This window comes from Protopterus annectens, chromosome 6.part0, assembly GCF_019279795.1.
Source record: "Protopterus annectens isolate FY-2018-M chromosome 6.part0, PAN1.0, whole genome shotgun sequence".
Lineage (NCBI taxonomy): Eukaryota > Metazoa > Chordata > Ceratodontiformes > Protopteridae > Protopterus > Protopterus annectens.
The window spans coordinates 1,674,973,399-1,674,990,495 of record NC_056737.1 but is presented as its reverse complement, the minus strand read 5'-3'; the positions used below and the strand labels follow the sequence as shown (position 1 = coordinate 1,674,990,495).

General features: G+C 38.0%; 1 protein-coding gene across 1 annotated transcript in view; it reads right to left on the bottom strand.

Moving 5' to 3' along the window:
- The window catches only part of THADA (THADA armadillo repeat containing), a 3,943,996-nt gene that overhangs the window by 750,087 nt on the left and 3,176,812 nt on the right, over window positions 1–17,097 (bottom strand). Inside the window, exon 33 of the mRNA XM_044073699.1 lies at window positions 3,529–3,653. Coding sequence (XP_043929634.1) covers window positions 3,529–3,653 — 125 coding nt within the window. The remainder of the gene's footprint in view (window positions 1–3,528; window positions 3,654–17,097) is intronic.

The following is a 17,097-nucleotide window of genomic DNA, read 5'->3' as shown; positions in this document are numbered from 1 at the left end:
TTCTCCGTTAAAACACTGTCGCTATGTTAAATGGGTTTAACATGGCGAGACAGTTTAAAATAAGCAACGGAGATCTCCGTTGCTTATTTTAAAGCTGTCTCGCTATGTTAAACCCATTTAACATAGTGAGACAGTGTTTTAAAAAACGAGTTATACTAATGGAAAAAAGTCCGGGCGACCGGACCTTTTTCCATTAGTATAACTCGATTTACAACGGGCACGCTGGCCAATCAGCGTGCACGTTTTGGGGGGGTCATGGTATAATAGTGAATCTTCAACAGAGGCACCACAGTCCCTGACGAAATGATACAAAGTGACATTTTTCTATCAAACAGAAACACACTGCATTCATAGCATTAGCTTAAGACCTCTGTTTGTAAGCCAAAAACTAGCAAAGGCAAGCCCTTTATGAAGTTACTGTCTGTGAGAAGGCAAGTTGATACCTCATGCAATTTGCAGTCATCAGCAAATGCAAAATAATCACAAGCCTGACATGTCAGACTGGATATCAGTCAAATATATACTGAAAAGGAGGAGGCCTTATACTGAGCCCTGTGGCACACCATTAGTAACATTTTCACATTTGTTCTATAAGTAACATTTCTATATTCACAAGAAGTTCCTGAACATTCACTATGAGGGTTCAGTTTGACAGTCAGTTAGCCATCCAACACATAATGCAGGGATTAACATTAAGATTAGTAAGCTTACCAATAACACACACATTGTGGAGTATACTGAAGGCTTTGGTATGGTCAAAATAGGCACAGTGACCATTGTCCACAGACTGGTCTGGGGTCAGTGGCCAGATAATTGCCTATGCCTGTGCTAATAAGCTTGGCTATGATGGATGCCATAGCCTTACATACAGGACAGGTGACACTAATGGATGTATAACTGCCCGGATCACTGTTAGGTCAGATGCTGGGTAGTGGGTTCACAGTGGCAGCACTCCAAGCATCAGGAATGCAACCTGTGTAGCTGAGAGGGTTTAGCCAAGCTATTTTTAGCATCAATAAGTAGGCAATCCCATACATTATCCAGACTCATAATACAACTTGGCAATTTTACGGGGAAGGTTTAGTGGATAGAGGGAATAACTCAGTGGGTGGGTACAGTAATGTTGAAGGTAAATTTATCATCTAGAATACTGCCAGTTTCCTTGGGATCCCTGTGAGCACTATTATTGTAGGCAACCTCACAGTCTAGTGGCTGTTACTGCTTAGCTTCCTGACATAGTTAAAGGATTTATAATTCCCTTTGTGGAAGTGACTACCCTGAGTTCATACTCAGTTTTACACTTTTTAATGGTGCATTAAAGATTTTTGCTCTCCACTTTCAGTGCATTTTTGAATGAGAACAAGGAAATTTACTGTATTAACTGATTGTCTTATTTTGCTAAACATTTTACAGATACGAGTACTCCACCTCATTTTAAATTTCCCTCTATATTAGGAATAGATAGGAACTGGAACTTCCTCACTGCAACTATTTAGGTGTTAGTAGAAATCAAAGGTGTAGGGAGTAACTTTGGCAATGGACTCATCAAGAGGAAGGGAATTCTGGAATTTATTTAGCTCATCTATGTGTTGCAATGGGTTTGCTTTTGAGAAAACTGTAAAGATGTTGGTATCTGCAGTGGGGCTATCGACAATTTTACAGGAAAAGATAATGGAGGTCTGGTCAGATTTAACAAGGGAGATGAAGATGCAAGAAGGAGCCATGAATGAGAAGGCAATATACAGGGTATTTAGGCCTCTAGTGGGAAGAATGAATAAAATTGGTATTAATGCCTAAGAAGCATTGCACATGTTTATTATCGGTGGTAAAGGTGTATCATTTCATGTCCGGTTTTGTTAAAGTCTCCTAGGGCAACAGTACTGAGATGATAGATTATAATTTTATCTAAAGCACTTTGGCAATTATTATGGTAACCAAGAAGCACAACAGATGATCTGTAGCCAGCAGTGATGTGGTAGTTAAGACTTATTCAGTGTAACTTGGACATCTGGAAGTTCTAGGGATCATGAGAGATCTTTCAGAGATAATGGGGTCTGTGACAAATACAGATACTCCACCACAGTTATGTGGTCTAAAGGCATTACAGGTGCTGAACTCGGGCATAGATAAAGTGGTCTGGATTATAACTAAGGCCTCCTCCAAGATATCAAACAGGCTGAGAATCAGATAAATCAGTATTTGGGAAAAGGAGACAATATGGGCACAATTCATAAGACGAATAGTTTTGACTAGGAAGAGAATATCATTTTATGATGAAAGACATCGAGATAAACCTCACTGTATTATCCAGCTACAGAATGCAGTGACTTCCATATGCATAAAGAGTTTTCAGGTCATGAAAGAAGCAGACAACACAGTCTATGGTGATTTACACTCTATAAACGTAATCTAAGAACATAATTCATTATGTGGAGTGTCACTACAGAATGCTCTCCATAGATAACAATGGGTTAGACAGACCAAGGAGAGGCTTAGAAACTACTAGAACTATATAATCCGTGAAGTAAATAGATAAGAGTAATGGTACAAACATTTTAATGTGCAGATATACACCTTAAGTGCAGAGGAAACACATCCACACTCAAGAAAAAGAATTAAATCTTTGGTCTGAATGTCCATGGTTAAGGACTTTTTGTCCCTCTGTTTGGCACTCTAATGCCAAGCCCTGATAAACCCCAGCCACTTTTCACTTCACTTGCTCTTAGGCCAATAGCCACAGTAAACAATACCATAAAAGATTAAACACTAAGCAATGAATTCTCAAAACACTGAAATTTCAAGTAATGGAATATACTGCAACACAAACATTGTGAAATAAAGGAAAAAGCAAAACAATAAAAGGAATAAAATGAAACATTTTAATAAAAACTGTAATACAGTAGGCCATGCTTCCTTCACCCCCAAGCTGCATTCATAACATATGGTTGCAACAGGCAGTGTGAACTAATCTGTAATGACTGCCACCATCCAGTCTCAGAATCCAGTTCAGACGTTCCTTCTGCAGTACAACATATTTGTTTCAATGATACAGTGACTTTAGAACTAGTAGGAGAGGTTGTGGAGGGTCTGCACTCACAAGTAAGGGGTACAGTCCACCTGCATTACAAATTTTATTTTACAATGATCAAGTATTAAAATATAATCTGCCACTCGGAATGTCAATGGATTAGGAACTCAATGTGCTGAATTTAATGTTTTTTGGCATTCTTTTCACTAGTTTTCTGTCGTACATTAGGTAGTGTGCAGGATGACACCAAAACAGAAACCACAAGAGCTGGTCAATGAAAGTTAAACTCTACCACATACATACATGCGCACTTTGTTTCATACTTCGCTGGCACCCAGGTCAACAATCAAACAGGCTGCTGGGATCACAGACAGGAATTCTCATTTTTACTCATGAAAAAATACAAAGGGCTGTGACAAAAATGTATTATGACAAAGTCTAGTCCTTGGAAATAATGTTGAACGTCTGACCATCCTCAGCTGATAAACAAAAAAGCATACCTGTAATGAGGGCCACAAGCCAATTTCAAAATCCAGTTTAGAAGTTCCTTCTCATTCATCAATGAATATATCATCATCCGTGGTAACAGCATTTTGATATCCAGATAACAGAGCAATTTTAGCACCTGTATAAACATGTAGAGCAGCCAGTCAGTCTGATTAGTTTAGAGCAGAATTTGGCAAAATACAGTAAACAGTCCTTTTTTCCATAGAAGTCGTAATTCTTGGGATAGTCTCTCATACTCACTTGGAATCTTTCTCACTATAGATTTACACATTCAGCTTTTACTTAAGAAATAACTACAGGCAGAAAAGAGAATCCTATACTTTTGATAATATCCTGAGCATGATGTTAAGTGTCAAGTCTTAATTAATAATTCACTGCATTCCCCCAAAATAATGAGGGGTCAGTCTCTCTGTTGCTAGATTGTGTCTCAGTACAAATGTTTATTTCTTTCTCAATACTGTGTGTGTGTGTGTGTCCAAAATATGGCATCATTTTCCCAGCTCTGTTAGTGTAGAGCTATACAGTCCTAACTATGACCCAAATGACCAGAGCTTGCTTGCAGAAAAGCAGGAGTAGCATGGCATTTCCAGCTCACCTCTATTCAGGGGCTAGGGTTATGTGGCTAAGTGCATGGTCCCATGGTAGAATCCCCAGCACAGACTGGAGACCACACAGGTGTGCAGACTTCTAGAGTGGAAGGGGTGCCTGAGATGTTACATGACTTGCAGAAGTGAGTGGCATGGCCTTGGTGATACTGCATGTCGAACCGGTCATGTGGGATGGAGTTAGGGGTAAAAATAACAAAACTGATAGCTGCCTAAACGATAGCCTCTCTGTCAGCTCTTGTTCCAGGCAAATGGTCAAGGGGAGGCACATAACAGGCAGACACTGGGCGCAAAAAGTATATATAAAAAAAAAAAAAAATCACCATTTTACATCTCCTTTTTACTCAGTGTCCACTGAGTAGGAACTGCAGTATACCAAATTTAAGCATTTTTGAGCAGCTTTTGAAACAAGTGTTACTGGATGCTTTTAAACTACAGTCTTGGTTCTCATTTGACTGCATACATAGTTAGCACACTGGATTTCCTGTGGTCTTTAAAAAAGTCTTTATAAATTCTACTGTAAGTCTGCATTTTTTATACATTTGTTAACTGAGTAAGCCTACTGGACACGAGGGTACCTTTTTATGTACAACCTGGGAGCACTGTCTGGTTAACTGACTTACTCAGAGTTGCACAGTAGGCAAAAAGAGGTGGATATAAAGAAACACAGTTGAAACAAAAGCAAAAAATAAGAACTAGATGACAAAATGCTGTGGTACATATGTTAATTGCTAGGATATGCTACTAGAGCTAGGAAATGCTTTGCTTGCCTGGAAATGGCTGACCAATTCTTTCACACATCTGTTAGGTTATGAAGGATGTTGTTCCCTCAAGTGCAACCCACACATTCAAAGTATGATTCAAGTGGCTGTCGGACATGGAATCCTATTTTCAATACAACTTGATTACAGCATGCTTACTAGTGATTTCAGAAAGCAACATAAATAACAGAAAAGTTTTACTTTCTGATCTTGTGGTAATATGACAAGAATTTTTAGAAAGTTTGTGAAATAAATTTCAAGGGGAAAAAAGCATACAACAGATGAATGAAAAAATTGACTGTGTATAATTATTTTAAACAGGAAATACAGGAAATTTGGAAAGAGTAGAAATTTGAGACCGTACTGTAAATCCTGGAGTCACTGCGGTGGTGGTGCTGCGGTAGCGCTGTCACCTCACAGTAAGACATTGTCCTGTTCGATTCTCAGCTAAAGCATCTTCTGTGTGGAGACATGTGTGAATGGGCGTACCTTCGTTGAAGGTTGTGCATCAGGGCCGACAACTCGGCACGTAAAAATCTACTGCCAATCATTAGCGGACCGGAGTTCCGCTGTGGTGACCCCTAACCGGGAAAAGCCGAAAGACACAACAACAACAACAACAACTGCAAATCCTGGAGTCAATGGTGGTATTACTAGAAAAGCAAGCACAGGATAGTATATACAGAATATAGAAAGAGTTTTTCAGAGAAAAGAAAGACGGGATTGTAGGAATTAAGTTTAAACTGTGAATAATGTTAGAATTATGTCTGTACATGAAGGGAGGGATATACAGACAGAAATTCAGAGAAGAAATACAGATAAAATTACTGACTTTTAAGGAGACAGAAATTTATGGTGAAAGGGAGATAAGAAGCTAGCCACTAGAATGTAGGAAAATTTAAAAAGATGAAATAGTAAACTGTCTAAAGCACAAATGGGAATTTATATAGGACACATAAGAAATTATGGGATGAGTAGATAATTACATTGGAAAGTAAAAGAGTAGTCAACAGATGGCGATCTGGATATAAGTCATTAAACTTTCAAATTTTAAGAGGGGAGAGAATTGTTGTGTAGCGACATACTGCTAGCAGAAACTGATGCAATGGTGGGAGAAGTTAAAACAGAGAGAACATCTGAATTGGATGGTAGAGGCTATGAGTATTCTAAAAAGTTTGCAAGTGATCAGAAAGTAGTTTTATAAAGGTACTGAATGAACGGTACACTGAGGCTATGGAAAATAGAATGATTGAGAACAGTGGCAAAATGTATATGGGAAGGGAGACAAGCTGGAGAAAGAGAATGAACAATGGAGGCCAACAGCTTTATGTTAACACGATTAAAAAATATTGATGAAAAGTATTACAATTAAGGATGCATGGAATGATGAAGAGGATAGTACAGAAAGAACTTTATGGTATAAGAGGAAAAGATTTAAGAGAACTGCAGATAATAATGAGGGAATTTGTAGATGATGCAATAAAAGTAGATAAAAAGCAAGGTATGCTGCACTAAACCTCAGTTAATACAAATGGAATACAAACACCATAATTGTGCTCTGAGGAAGATAGCCAACAGAGTATTCCCTATGGCTTGAATAATCCGGATATTCAACTTTTCAGTTTCAATCAATGTAGTTAGGAGACAAGCCATGCAAGGTGCTACACAGAAAGGGAAGTGTATGTACCTTACACTCCCTGCATGCACCAAACTTTTCCATAAGCATATCAAATACCGGGGGTGTATCACAGAAATGGACACACAAATCACTGGCAATTTTATTCCACATTAAACACAACATAACACGATATGTACTCTCAGCCAATCACAATTAAAAGACAAAGGAAAATTAACCAATACAGTACTTTATCAGCAACATACGTTATCTGCTGCTAGTGCTTTTACTGCTAATTAATCAGATTCACTGAAATAACTGGGAAAAAATCAGGAAATATTTTACTGTGGGGAAAAACAGAAGCACTGCATATTTTAATCTGATTTAGCTGAACGAAAATTACTGCAGTGCTGCAGGAGAAGACCTGCATATTTGTAAGTTTACTATCAGTTCAATAAACACTGATTTTAATTCTAGGTCAGGTTGGACATTATTATTTATGACACTAACAAACAGGCAGTAAGGATGGTTGATTGGCCCATCTCACTGGTCACAGGTCTGGTTTCCAGTCTTTCTGAGGTCATATTACTATAATATAATATGACACTGGTGGTTTTCTGTGCTCATAACAATGCATGATAGCCAATTCTCTGAGGTCAATCAGAAGGGACCATACACATATGAGCTGGCCTTGTGTATTCACGTTTCTTCTAGTTTTTATCATTATTTACCCCTTCCCTAAATTAACAAACTATAGATATTCTGAATCAGAGATAAGGCCTAAGAACCTGGATTCTAATCAAAAATGTGGTATATGGTGTCCTAAAATGCAGGTTCTTTTTTTTAAACAAGAAACATCTTTATTAAATTATCACTTACGACATAGGCAATCACACATTTATATAAATGAAAACAAACCATACTGACAATCTTAGTTCCACGCATTTTACACCACAAACCCTACTGAATTAATTTTATTTGCAAACATTACACATCACTTACAATCTACCCAATCATTGTCAGTCAGACATTACATAGCTCATTCATATCCTGCCTTCTTTTAAACCTTATCCCTCCTTTGTGTGCATTGTTTCCACAATTCCCATTTTTCCTATGTAATTTGCTCCTACATCTCTGTTACGATATTTACTACTTCTAGTACAGTTGGTTTAGACTTTGATTTCCATTTTCTAGTAATTGTTTTTTGACAGTCACCATAATTAGACTCAGCAAGGTCTTACTATATCTAGGCAATTCCGATTCTGTTATCACAGCTCAGAAAAATCACTTCCCTAGTTACATAAATGCTCACCCAATATCTCTGATAGAGCTGTCTGCAGGGAATCTTTAAAGTTTACCAGCTCATTACACTCCCAGAAACTATGTTCTCAATTATCTCTTTCTTCCCTATCACACCTTCAACATTTGCTGTCTACCTGAGGAAAAATTCTCTGGCGCCTGCTTGGGGTATAAAAATATCTATGCAAAATTTCCAAGGAAAAATCCTAGATCTTCTAGACTTTGTTGCATATTTGGGAGGAAAACATATATCCCCCATTGTTTCTTTGTGAATTATCCAATCTCTCATCCCAACCCTTTCTAACCTCCTCTGGTTTATTCTTATAGTTATTATGCAATATTTTATATGCTCTACTAATTATTCCTTTTTTTAACAGAAGCCTGTGTTCTTTCATTTCTGCCCCCCCCCCCATTTCCTTCTCTTTGCCTATACTCTGATATCAATCCTTGATAGGGAAGGCAATCTCTACGCAGTCCATATAAATTCCTGGCATCTTCCAATTCTATTACCTTTCCCTCTCTAGTTATTTGTTTCCAATACCTTGGTTCCTTTGCCAGTTTTCTCCAATAAATTCCAGCCCAGTCCCCTCGGCTACTGTCTGTATCCCTGCAGTCATCCCTATTAGCAGAATATCCTTTCTCCATTCCCATGTTGGCTCTTCTTAAAGGCCTGCATCCAAAACCCAGGTCTATCCTTGTTTCTTTAGCTTCCCCCCACTTCATCCTCATCACATTCCACTTTGAATTATAGGTTTCTTCTTGTGCTAGGTATAGGAGCTTTAACTTTGTAGTTCTGAAATAACGCTTCAAATTGGGTAATCCCAATTTGCCTTGTTCTACTTGAAGAATCAGTTTAGCCAACTTGAATCTTGCCATCTTCCCCTCCCAGGTAAAATCCTTCAGCTTTTTATTAACTGCTATCCACAGCTTCTCCTCTGGTTGATAAAAATATGTCTGACCTGTGTACAAGATTAAAGGGACTAAAAACATATTAACTGTTTGTATATTACTATCCATATCCATATAACAGAGCTTCCAATTTCTCATTTTTTGTATTATCTTTTGTTTAGTCTCCTGCCACATATCATTAACTGCCACACCAGAATCATTTGTAATCCATGCTCCTAAATACTTAATTGTATTATATCCCCATAAATATGGATATTGCTGAACCAATTTGTGTGTGGGTACACAATTTACTGCTATAGACTATGTTTTAGATTATTAATTTTGTATCCAGAAAAGATTTGAAACTGTCTCAAAATGCTCCATAACACTGTAATGTCCTTTTCTGTTTTATTTGTATTAAATATCATCATCTTCAAATACAGCCAGCTTTTCTTGACTACCATAACAATTATATCCTTGAATTTCTGAGTCCCTTATTTTCTTTGACAATGGTTATAAATACAATGCAAAAAACAAAGGGGAAAGAGGACATCCCTGCATGGTTCCTCAGCTCAAGCAGAAATTATCAGAGGGGAATCCACCCACTTCAGTTTTCACCACTGATCCCTCATATATCCCTGTAATCAGTCTTACCATTTGATGTAAATGTTTCCATTGCCTTACTCATAAAGTCCCAGATTACTCTATTAAATGTTTTCTCTGCATCAAGACCCACTAATAACAGTGGCATTTTCTTACATTCTGCTTCAATCTTCAATGTTCTGTTAATGTTGTGAAATGTCCAGCTCCCTTCCGCAAAACCACACTGAACCATATCTATCAAGTTTGGCATCATTTTGCCTTTCTTTTACCATTATAGACTTCAACACTTTATAATCATGGTTTAGTATTGAATTGGGCCTATATGAAGTTGGATCTGATGGATCTTTGCCATCTTTAGGTATTACAGCCACCACTGCTTTCTTCCAGGATGTTTGTACTTCTCCTCCTCTTAAAATACTGTTAAAATTATCCAGATCGTTATCAGTTTTTTTGCTCCTAGCTTCCATAGTTCTACAGGAATACCATCTATTTATGGGATGGGGACTTTCCTGTAGAGTGGTTATACATCACCATTTTTAGCCTCCTATCCTAACTATTAGTCACTGAGCCTTGCCTACCTCTAATCTTGGCATATTTAATTCATCCATAAACACCTTCATTTGTACCTTTTCTTGATCTCCATATTTCTCTGCTTTATACAGACTTTCATACAATTTCCGAAATATGTAAGAGAATATACAAGGGATTGGAGGTGAAAATTAAATTGGGGGGGGGGGGCTCTCTAATATGTTCTGTTTGAAAAGAGGAACCAGGCAGAGGTGTCCGAGTGTCCACTTTCCCCTTTGTTATTTGCATTACATTTAGAACCAATTGCAAAGAAAAAAGGGACTAAGAAATTCAAGGATTTAATCAGTACGGTACTCAAGAAAAGTTGGCTTTAATTGCAGATATTATTTTCCACCTGATAAAACCAGAAAAGGACATTTCAGTGTTGTGGAACATTATGAGACAGTTTCAACTCTTTTCTGGATACAAATTTAATAAGTTAAAACATAGTCAATAGCAGTAAATTATGTACCCACACACAAATTGGTTCAACAATATCCATATTTATGGGGATATAATACAATTAAGTATTTAGGAGCACGGATTACAAATGATTCTGGTGTGGCAGTTAATGATATGTGGCAGGAGACTAAACAAAAGATAATACAAAAAATATAATAGAATTCATGAAGATAAAACAAAGACAACAGCTGTAAATTATGGACCTAAATACAAATTGGTTTAGCAATACCCATATTAATGAGGACATGATAACATGAAGTACTTAGGAGTATGGGTTAAAAGGATTCTGTTATGCCAGCTAAGGATACTTGGAAAGAGACTAAACAAAAGATAATACAAAACTGAGAAAATGGAAGCTTTGTTTTATGGATATGGATAGTGAGATACAAGCAGTGAAAATGTTTTTAGCCCCTTTACTTTTATACAGATCAGGCATATTTTTATCAACCAGAGGAGAAATTGTGGATAGCAATTAATAAAAATTAATAAAAAGATGAAGGATTTTATCTGGGCAGGGAACAGGGTAACAGTCGTGTGGAATAAGTTGTTCCTTCCAATAGAACGGGGAAGTTTAGGACAAACTGATTTGAAGGGATACACTAGAGCTACACAAACATTTCTCTGGAGACTACTTAGTCAGAAGTAGTGGGTCAGAAAAATGGTATAAGAAAATGATTTTTTGAGCTGTGATATAGAATCAGAATTGCCTAGACATAGTAAGGCCTTGTTGAGTCTAATTATGGTGGATACCAAAAAAAAGCAGTTACTAGAAAATGGAAATCAAAGTCAAAACCAAACTACTAGAAGTAGTGTATACAGTAACAGAGATAAAACAAGTGGAACTGGGATCTTTAGAAAAGGGTAGGAGTAAATTACATACAAAAAAAATGGAACTGCAGGAACAATACATGTAGAATAATGTTTTTGAAGAGGAATGAGGTTTAAGGAAAGGCAGGAATTGAATAAGCTATGTTATGTCTGACTGATAATGACTCTATAGAATATTATAGGTGATGCTTAACGTTTGCAACTGAAAATATGTCGATATGTTTGTTTTCATTGATATAAATGTATGATTACCAATAGCATAAGTGGTAATTCAATAAAGATGTTTCTTGTTTACAAAAAAAGAATAAACAGATGGCGCAGCTTTTAACTTTTACTATACTAAGCGCTACCAAAAATAAAATATGATCAATGTACACTATTACACCAGTAATTGTAATCTAGACAATGTATTTATGCTTAGTATTTGCCACATGGTCCTAATGCTACTGCTTATATACCATCAGTAGGGCTGTGTGATGTTACACGTAAGCCACTTCAGCAGTTCTATCTACAATGTACAACATGACAATATTTTGCCTGAATTGTAACAGACAAGTACTTACCCTATTTTAGTGTCACTAAAACTGTTTAAGAAATTTTACTTCAACTTTTGTTTAATGAAATTTCGTTGATACCATTAGGCACAAATACCACATACTACTGTTTCCAAAACCCAGTGTTTGACATTGTTTGTATCATTTTGCACGATGAGCTTAAATAGAAAGTGGTTTTAATGACAGTATGCGTGCCAACACTGTCTTTTAAGCTATGATTTGTGACATTTTTTGTTTTAACTTTTCACTAACAACCAATTCAGGCAAAGGGTAATAATAATATTAATAATAATAAAAAAAAGGAAAAACAGCAACATACAAATCAATGGCTGTGTTCCAAGGACAGCAGTTTCTGCTAAATATTCTACATGCCTTCTGTGCATCATGTGTGTTATGTGAAACCGTTAACGCTGGCAGCTTCCCAAAAATCTTACCACCGGCACTAAAGGAAGGGTAAAACAAAAGTCAATAATGTGGGAAAAGCATGAACTTGACAACATATGCAAGGCTCATCAACTAGTGATATCATATATGGAAACGATATACTAACTCAACAGTAACTCTTGTCACAAGCAACGTTTTCTGGAATTCATAAATTCCAGCGTCTTGGATCAACTTATCCACAGCCCCACCATGGGCAGCAATATCCTAGACCTGGTCATTACCAACATGGGTGACCGGTGTTCCACACCAGAGGACAATTTCTCATTGGTCAGATCCGACCACAAGCTAATCAACCTAGACATCCACATCCCACCCCCACCCTCCATTAGGGAAACCACCGTAAAAAATTTCTCCAAAGCCAACTTCAGCTTCTTAAGACAGAAGTGGCAAACTTCACAACACCCATGCAGATGGACAATAGAGGTACGACTGCTGAATCCTACACAAATGCACTTTATAAGCACTTACACGAGTGCATGGATCGTGCTATCCCTAACAGAACCAAGATGCTATCCTCCAAAAAAAGGAAGCCAATCTGGTGTTTCCCTGCCATAAACAAACTCTATAACAGAAGAAACAAACTGTTGCAAAAATAAGTAAAATCCCATGATTGGAGGAACTCCCTGGTCAGCCTCAGTAAGAAGATGAGATCCCTCATAAAATCCTCCAAAGCTAGTTACAAAAAAAAAATTGCCACTGATTCTAAAGACAACCACAAAGCATTCTATAGCTATGTCAAGAATCTCAATGGAAACACTCAGATCTGCTCTGAGTTACAGCACAATGGCACTACATATACAGAACAACTGATGTTGCTAACATCCTGGCAGATAGGTTCAGTGCTAACTTTACCCCCCCCCCCCTCACCCACTAAAGGGCCCATCTCTATACCGGAACAATGCAAAGTTCCTGTAATCACAGCTGCACAGGTAAACACCACTCTCCAAAGCCAAGAACACAGCATCCATGGGATCTGACAACATCCCAGGCTGCATTCTACATGAACTACAGAATGAACTGGCACCTCACCTAAGCACCATGTTCAGTCATAGCCTCACCTCAGGCTTTGTGCCCACTGAATGATGCACCACAACAGTTATCCCACTCCACAAAGGGGAAGCCACCATGGACCCTGGGAACTAATGCCCCATTAGCGTAATGAGCCTGGTCTGCAAGGCCATGGAACGTATCATCATGGAACTTATAAATAAAGACATTGGTAATCTCCAAACTCTGGACCCCACCCAGTTTGGGTTTGTAAAAGGCAGATCATGTCTCCTAAACCTGATAGACTTCTTTAAAGCAGTCACTAAAGCCGTAGACGAGGGTAAGGTGGTTCAAACAGCCTATCTAGATTTCACCAAGGCTTTTAAAACCTTCCCCCACTCTGGAATTACAGATAAACTCACTAAACTAGGTATAAATCCCTATGTCACAAGATGGGTTGCCAGCTGGCTCCCTGACAGAACCCACACTGTGAAAGTAACAGACTCCAAATCTGACTTCAGACCAGTGACAAGTGGAGTACCACGGGGTTCAGTCCTGGGTCCTCTCCTGTTTGGTATCTACAGGTCTTTGGCTAATGAATTTCGCAGATGACTGCAAACATAATCGAAACTCCTAACGATGTGGACATCCTACAAAAGGGCCTCACTGAGACAGATGCCTGGTGTCAAAGCCATGTCCTCAAGCTCAATGCCAAAAAGTGCATTCTCATCCCCTTTGGTAAAAACTCTGTACCCATGACCTACCACATAGGTGGTAGTCTACTTAACACCGAAAGTGTGATAAGAAACCTTGAGACACAGGTGGACAGCAGTCGCTCCTTTGATAATCACATCGCCACAGTAGTCAGGAAATCCTTCTATGTGGCACACCTCATCACAAAAGGTTTCTTATCCAGGAAGAAAGAGGTCATTGTTCCCCTCTACTCGTCACTCATTAGACCCATTAGAGAGTACAGCGCCCCTTCTGGTATGTACCTCACAAGACATCTACAACAACTGGAAAGGCCACAGAAATACCTCACAAAGAGGATTACCGGCCTCAAACAGATGCCCTAAGCAGACCATCTCAAAAAATTCCAGCTTTACTCCGTCACATATCGCCCTGAGCTACACGCTCTAGGGACCTAAGTCTTGTCACCACAATAAACAGAACATGCTGGAGGGAAAGATTCCTGTCCCAGAGACTTTCCGTACTCTGGAACAAACTACCTATCTATATCAAATAAAACTCCTCATTAACACTCTTCAAGAAAAATCTTGATGATTGGATGGGAAATAGAAAATTCACCCTAGGGATCACCTCTGTGGCTCTGCTCAACAGAGGCACAGGAAAATAATTTTCTTGGGTGGCGAAAACCAGGGTACCTTTTTGGCTAGGCTTGTATAGACCCTAGGGGCGATAGCCTAGTACCTACCTATGAACTTATGAAAAGTGTCACCACAATCTATAGCATAGCATATCATCACTATATGCAATAATGTTGCAGCTCTCAAACATTTTTCTGGTGCTGCATCATTAAAGAAATGTTTCTGTAGGTGCACTTCTGTTTATAAATGTTTTACAGGATGGAATATTGGGGAAAAACAAAGCAGTATGACTAACTCCTGCATGGAAAAACAAAAACACTATGAACATTTATCAGTGCCAGATGCCGACTTCCACTGGTGAACTCGTGAGTTCACCTGTCAATTGTACGTGATTTTATCTCATGTTTTTTTATCTGTTCTTCATAAACTTTGTGGTTTTCTGTCCAACTGTTGATCACACTAAATAATGACAGACATCTGAGCTTCAGACTTCATATCTGTCAAAAATGGCATGTGAAAGTAAAACCTGCTGTTCTACACACTAAGTAAATAAGAGCACTATTTAAAAACCTTCCATGATTTTGGGCCTTTGTCCCTCCTGATTTTTTTTTTTTTTTACTTTGTTCCTGGTTTTTGTACTAAGAAGCTGAGAGCTATGCAGGTGGGAGACCTGGAGCAAAATGGTAGGAGGAAGAAAAATAGTTAAGCAGTGACACAAATTATGCAAAGCATGGTGAAAAATTTAAGTATATGGTGTAAAAGTTTGATTAAGTCAAAAACTGAATGAATTTCATTTATGTTTTCTTTATTTCTTGCATGTATTCTGCTGTATACAAAATGTATAAGTAACACACAGATTCATTCAGCAAGGCAGAAACTATACTGCTAACTGCAAAAGGATACTAACAGTGCTGCATTAAGTATCAAGCAGTACACACGTGGAGAAACAAGCCTAACTGGGCCTCACACAGGCCCTGTAGTAGGTGTAGTCTGCTACTATATTACTGCAGTCGACTATCAATGCATGCAAACATTTAAAACTGGCAAATGACCATTTTGCTTTAACATTATATTACAAAAAAAAAATCAAATTATATTATAAACTACACTGCTGATGTAATCTTCAGAGTTAGATTTAGAATAAAATGAAGTTCTAAGTTAAGATTCTTTGTATTCCCAAACAAGTCATGGTTTGGATATGGTTAAACCATTTTAGTTTTTCATGATGATTCAGCTAAAATCTCGGCTGAATGTTAATAATGTTGAATAACTACCCAGTACAGTATCCCACTGTATTTTACTTTACATTTCTTTATTGAGGTGAGTTCACTGATATGAGTGGACTATTTACATGCAAAGCCCATGTGAGCATATCACAATGTAAACAGGAGATAAAGTTATACATAGTGTAAGGCAGATAAAAACATAGATGTATCTGTACAAACTTTAGAGAGTTATATAAACTTTACACATGACAATTTGAAAGGCAAGTTATAAGCAAAGTAGAGATGAGAGCAAGTAATACATAGGTTGTCTCTCTGGCTTTTGTTTTAACTCTGTTGTTTTCAACTAGTTTAATTAAGCAAAAATGAGAGAAAGGAGGGGAAAAAAGAGATTAAGGAGTGAGCAAACATTTCAGCAGAGTTGCCAGGATGAATTAATGCCTGCAAAGAAGAGAACAGAGATAGGAAAGGTAATGAGATTTACCAGATGAAATGAGGCTGACGGCACCAACATGAAGCTTGTATGCGCAGGTTTTTCTCACATTCAGTTCTACACTCTGCGTATGCCGGGAGTTCTCATTGGCAGGTCAATAGTGATTCTTGGAGTTTAGGGTTAGTGTGGAGAAAGCATGACTGGTACAAATGTAACAAGATTGGGGATAGATTGTGAGAGATGTCTTGGGCTGTGGTATGAGGTTTTAGGGTAGAGTTGGACTGTTAGAGGTGAGAATGAGTCAGGAACAAGAGTTTTGTAAGAGAAGGGATGCCAGAAGGTGGTCAGATCTTTGGTTAATTGGCAGGCATCTAGCTTTAGAGAGGGTTACACAGTGGTATTCTTGGTGAGATGAGTTTGTGATGAAATGGCATACTTTATTCGAGAAGTTTTGTAAGGCATTTGATTTTGTTTTGATGCTGTGGCAGTGATAGTCTGTACTTCCACTGGTCAAGTAGAATTCCTTTGCTTATGGCTGACATTGCTGAGGATGCCATACAGGGGGGAGAGTCTTCGCTCCCAGAAAAGTCTGGAAATTAAGATTTGAGTGAAGCCCGATTCCTAAGTATTCAAATGAGGTGGTTGTTTCTATGGTGGAGTGTTTATATATGTGATATGAACTATCTCAGGAGCTTTAGTGAGACTGTTGTGTGCTGAATAACTTTGATTTTTAGTGGAGTTTAATAAGAAAATGAGTTGTAAATGCCTTTGGTTGAGTGAATACAGGTCATTTTGGAGCGGAGTTTATACTGTAGGGTGTGACTGGTGGATATGAAGATGACCACATCATCTGCATATAATATGAGTGGAATGTGTGGTAGGTCATAAGGGAGTTTATTAATGAATATAGGGAAAACAAGAGGTGCAAGGATGGATCTTTGAGAGATGTCATTAAGGAGTGCTGC